General features: G+C 35.3%; 1 protein-coding gene across 1 annotated transcript in view; it reads right to left on the reverse strand.

The window, feature by feature from the left end:
* Window positions 1-897: 897 nt before the first annotated feature.
* LOC140139530 (glycine receptor subunit alpha-2-like) overlaps window positions 898-6,114 on the reverse strand; it is a 5,511-nt gene continuing 294 nt past the window's right edge. Inside the window, exons 2-5 of the mRNA XM_072161251.1 lie at window positions 4,934-5,071; window positions 3,791-4,020; window positions 2,777-2,866; window positions 898-2,426 (exon numbers count right to left, since the gene is read on the reverse strand). Of these exons, the coding sequence (XP_072017352.1) occupies window positions 2,118-2,426; window positions 2,777-2,866; window positions 3,791-4,020; window positions 4,934-5,071 (767 nt within the window). The 3' untranslated portion in view covers window positions 898-2,117. The remainder of the gene's footprint in view (window positions 2,427-2,776; window positions 2,867-3,790; window positions 4,021-4,933; window positions 5,072-6,114) is intronic.

Genomic DNA, 6,114 nt, shown 5'->3' on the forward strand with positions numbered 1-6,114 from the left:
GGAAAAGGTCAAGAAAAGTTGAACGCACAGGCGAGTTTCCAACTCTCACAAAGATTCTATGATACTTGTTTCAAATGTTCACATTTTTTCTCCCAAGAAATGTGTCTATTGTGTAGTTATAACAGAAAAATTAGGGGTACATATACCTTTGTATCTTGTATGTAGTTTAATATATTTGGTCGGGGACAAACTTGTGTTCCCCTATCTCTGTGTGATAAAAAATATGGTATAACTTAAAATTGATGAATTCATGTGCAGATTTTTTGCAGAAGAATGAAAGAAAAAAAAATAAAACAATTTTTTTGTTACTTTGATGAAATGATAATAAGTTGTAATTGTTTTTGTATGCTTTGAATGGTTTTTAGTGAGAGCAGCATTAAAAACGAATAGATCATTTGTATAATTAGCACTTCTGTCGTTGATCATCAGTTGATCAATATCACATAGTATTAAATAACAAAAGCGAGATCAAGAAGGGTATCAAGCGATTATAAAATAAATAAATAATCATGTGATACCCTTATTGTCATTGACCTCACTTATTTTATGTGACCCCCAACAACCCAGGAAGGTGCCAAAATAGGTCAAGGTCAATAGGCCTTTACCTATTTTGTTGCGTTACCTAGGTAACGAAACATCCTAGATGGTGCAATCCTATCCTTATTTAACACCTTTTGTCAAAATCGGAGCACTTTGAAATTTGACTCTGTGTGAAGTTTGATGACCTTTTCCCGCTAAAAGCTACTCCGGTTCAATTTCTATCAGGCGTTTTTATGTAGCCCATGGTGTCAACTACCTATGGTAAAAGTGCAGCTTTGCCCCCCCCCACTGATACCAAACACCCCATCTGAGGAGGCAGGCTCATACACTACAATGTCATTACTTTGACTTCAATATGAGGCACATCCACAATTTAACATGAAATAACAAATGAAAGTGCAACAACATGTATATTTTGACAAAACAGCATGCGAAAATTAATAGGATCTGATAAATTTTCATCACTAATCACATTCTATTCACACCTGTAGATATGTTGGGCTTGTTTGTCTGAATATTGTGATGTTTTAAATTCATTGTGATGTTGGAATGGGGTACACCACTTTGTTGTTCACACCATCTTAACGAAATATCTCTGGTGTTCACTTTTATTGCCGTATTATATCAATTTCAGTTTTGATGAGGTCAAAATCTCAAAAGGGGAAGATTGGGCAGCCACCTTAAAGGAGCCCTAGATTTACACATGGCTTGTTGGCAAATGACAAAACAATCATTACATGTATCACATTTTATTTTTATTTGAATATTCTGCATTTCAACAAAAATTATTATAATTATATATGAACAAATATTTTCAGTTTAACTGTTCAACAGTTTCAGTTCAACTGAGTAAGCTCAACTTAATCTACTATTGAAGGAGAAAATATATATTATTTTCTTATTGCACTTAAAAAATAAAACTATCATGGTATTCTTCAGCTTTTTAAACATTTGTTTACCCTTAAGATTTTTACCCTAAAGTTTCATGGCAAAAAACTATCTAAAATCAAAACTCTTTCGCCATGAATATAATACTTTGTGCAGATTTGACATTAGAATTGGCAGTTTACAAATTGCATCAAACAAAACTGCTAAAATGCAGTCGATATTTCTTGATTCAAAAATGAGTGTTTTTGGTATTACATGTACAACATGTAATCCAAAAAAATGTATTTCATTACCGGTACATATATCGCTTGTTGAGCACTTATATAGATTTCTGCATCATATTTAAGGGTCTTGATCTGTCGTTATGTGACTCCTTATTTTCAATTTAAATCAAAATTCTTCTTTACCACCACTTTGAATTAATAGCCCATTCCTATAAATGGCACTTCCCTGCCGTTGATAGGGTGAACTTTGATATCATACCCTTCTTGACCTTGCTATCATTATTTTATAATATTTGATATCAAAGTTCACCCACGGCAGGAAAGTACCATTTATAGGAATGGTCTATCTATATACCTCTTCAATTCCTGATTTGTGTGAATGTGCTCGCCTAACGCCACGTCAGCATGCATACCCTTACATTAAAATCCACCACACTGAATTGCCCCTCCCCATCCATGATTCATTTAAAATGTAATTGTCCAATATGTGGCATTGAAGATAGCAAATAGGAGAAAAAATAACCATCTAGAATGGAAGTCCAAGTGACGTGAGGTGCACCTGGAGCTGATCCCATGTTTAATTGCTGGCATCAACCACAATGGCAGTAAATCACTGTCCTTCCCTTTAAAATCATCTTCTTCGGCAGCCTGTAAATCAGTCGTACTGCCCATGTCAGTGCTTTCTCTAGCGGTGTTTTTGTTGTGTAGTTGGAAACTGTTTAGTTGAAATATATTGTGCCTCAATTGTTCTGTCTTCTTGTGTTGTTTGCGGTCCTAGAATGGGAAAAAATATGGGTGATTTTTTACATTAATATGGAAGCCATGTTGTTGGGGCATATCTATCTCCAAATTAGTAAAAACAATATTAAAGGCTAATTTTGGACAGGAAGACCACTTTGTAATAATGCTGCTGCACGGAAAAATCCATTTAGATAAATTTCCACTTTTGTGGGACAAAACAAATCACTCTTTGTTGCCATCACCCAACAATTTTCTCCCAAAATCTCCTTAAATATCAGGTGCAAGTGGAGGAAACTGGAGTAGGCCTACCCGAGGTGAGAACCACTATGCTATAACCCGCTTACCCTTTCCATACAAAATAATAATGAAATTATTTTTCTTACCTCCCGACAGTTGAGTTGACTGGCTATAGCATATTCAACCAGTGCAGCAAAGATGAACACCAGACACGCAGCTAACCAAATATCCATTGACTGTATGGAGAGAAATAATGACAAATTTTGATTGCAGGGTTTGATGAAAACAGATTAATAAGTTGGCTGTCAGATAAGTACATGCATGATAAGTTTTTGCAAGAATTGGTCTATTTCAATTGAAGGCATGACCTTTATCGCCCACACACAGAGTGAAGATTTTAAATAAACTTTAAAGTCAGTATTCAGATAACTCTATTTGCAATAACACTCAGACCATCAGCTCTATGACTTATGTAGACTGTTCCTTGGGCTGTCCAAAGTCCGATATACAAGTAGGTTACCTCTTATCTATAGTGGCTCTGAAAAGAGTCGTTTCCCTTTCCTATTAAAGATTTAGTGGCTCTGAAAAGAGCCGTTCAAAATAGGCTTATGCTGACCTACTGAAAATTCTTATTGAGGATACATCAAAGCCAAAATGTACAATCTTTTTATATTTTATTTTTTTCAAGCTGATTTTTCTGGCATATTTGTAATATTTACAGGTTTTGGTAAAAAAAAGGCTATACCTACCTTAATTTTGTAATAAAATTTAAATTTTACAGAAATCATCAGCAAATCACAATTGAATATTCTGTAAAATTATTTTGACATTATCCTGATTTATTAGGATAACATATGAAAGACCTAATGAAGCAATGCAAGTCTACTGGCCTCACAAATCTGTGGCTGACAATTACATTGACAATCTGATACTTTGTACTGTGTGTTGTTACAATCACAGCATTTCTCCAGTAATGATTATAGGCCAGTTCAAATTTTGGTCTTCCTTTTTGTGACATTTTAGTGATTCCTGCCCAGGTTTCTGCATTTAAACTAAAACAAAATTATCATATCACAAATTTCAAAAGTTGAAGGCTACACTCTTACCTACACCAACCAGGTTGCGATGGTTAAATAAGTTTAAAAAAAGGTTCTGCGTACCTTTGTATAAGTTACATGTGGGAGTGAATTCAGCACCGATGTTGTGAGAGTAGTCATGGTGAGTACAGTGGTCACTCCCAAACTGACCCTGGCCGGAGCTGACTTTGTATCAATGAAGAAAGATAGCCATGAGATGATGACCAGTAGATAGCTTGGTAGGTAGACGGTCAGCATGTAGGCCTGCCAGTATCGGTCAAAATGGAAGGTAATACCAGCACAACTGTAGTCACCTGTACACAAACCAAATCGGACCAAATCAAAATCATTAATTCTAAAAGTCTAAATATATAATAAAATCATATAAAATAGGAAATCAAATCATTCAAATCAAATCATATCATATAATATTACATCTATGTAAATATGGTAAATCAAAAACAAAATCAATGTATATATCAAAGCAACACCTAAGTCAAAATTAAACCTTACAATAAAAAGACAACATATAATTAGATAAAATTAGACAATTAAACGTCAAATCAAAATCAAACAATACATATTTTCATGATTTTGAACAAACTCAGTGGAGATAGTGGAATATTTATCCAGCAAAAATTAGACCCTTTCTCCATTTTAACATAAATCAAAGACACACCCCCGCCCACACACCCCCACTTCCGGGGCCCACCTCCCTCCCAAAAATTATAAACACCATGAAAAAAGCATGTTTTAACCCAAATTTCCCCTCAATATGGTATGATGGAATATTTTTGTTCACAGATATAAAATATTCATATGCCCTCTATTACTCAGAGCAAAAAGGTTGCAGTCGATTTTCTTTTGAAGTTATGGCTATTTTAAATTTGTCATTTTTGGATAAAAATTGGAAAAAAGTTGCAAAAAACACATTTTTTAACCAAAATATCTCAGTTCACGTCACTTTCAGAAATGCCAGCCGGTTAATCAGAAAGACGATTATGTTGCACGGGACCCTATGTAGCCAGAAAGTGGCCTCTCTACTATACATCATCTGTCAATCAATGAGGTGGGATAGGCCTACCAGAAAAAGTACTGAAGGTTCATAAAGGCTACATTGCCGTATATGCTAAGAACCAGGTCTGGAACTTAAACTAGGCCCCCACCCCATCTTCATTTGTGGGTGCTGTAGAAAATTATGTACATGTATAGCCTATTGTCACTTACCCATCGCATATTCTCTAGTCCCGTTGTAGCTGGTGACTTCTTTGAGTTCAAATGAAGGAATATTTGTAAACACGATAGGGTCTAATTTGATATCAACTGGTGCAATTCCTAGTTGTAGATGATTTAATGTGTAGGCATCTGCATTAAAGCAAAAAGTGTAATGAATTGGTTGGAATTATTAAAAAGTCATTTTAACATTTTGTGATCGATTTTTGCAATTTCGTGTTCAAGTTTCGTTCGAGTCAAAAAGAACTACAAACACACACCGACATCGCCTGGCTAATAATTACTTTCTCTGCAGAGATACTAAAATCAATACCCGGGATCGATACACGTGAATATCCTATGCACGAGTTTGATATGAGACGAAAATCTTTGGATACCGGGGTAGAAAATGATGAATATCTCCCGTAAATGATTTCGTATAAAGAAACCAGATATGGTTCCTTGCACTTGAATATATATTTTGAACAGATATGATAGTCGTTAGCTTGCGTCTTGAGATAGAAGCTTGCGTCTTGAGTCAAAAACTGACAATAATTCTGATTTATATGTGCCGAATTATATAGCGCAGTGTATACACCAATCGTGAAGATAGTCTAAAAGCACATGACCTATGGCGTACATGTACCATGCTCGACTCGGCGAGGTCAGTCACTCACCGGCCTATTAAATCGGGGCTATTGTCAGTAGCCTTAGTCAGATGTCCTTCGGCCCATTATGCGACTCAAAACTATTAAACAGGTCGATACAAAATGGCCATGCGTGGCGGTGGATTCAACCTACCATGGCGATTTCTGCCATGAAGATATCGGGGCGATGACACTGTGAAACACACGATATAAGGCCTATTAAAGTATAACATAGTCATAGATTAACAATTAAACAAACAAACATATAAACGAACACAACAAACCGATTAGTGCATAGGAGATTTGCTCATAAAACAAAATCAGGATTTGCGCTTCTTAGGTCCGTATGCACGAAAGAGTTAGACCGAGTCTAAAGTTAGACCTGGTCTAAGTGGAATTTAGTTGCATCAGGAATGGACGAATGGTCCCTTAAAAGTCTTATTTCCTTTCTAGATTACCTAGCAAATTCTAAAGATTTAAAAAAAATTAAAATGCAAAGTTCAAAAATAATACAAAATAAATTAAGCAAATGTGAGGGAAAATGTCCTT

Source organism: Amphiura filiformis, chromosome 18 (assembly GCF_039555335.1).
Source record: "Amphiura filiformis chromosome 18, Afil_fr2py, whole genome shotgun sequence".
Taxonomy (NCBI): domain Eukaryota; kingdom Metazoa; phylum Echinodermata; class Ophiuroidea; order Amphilepidida; family Amphiuridae; genus Amphiura; species Amphiura filiformis.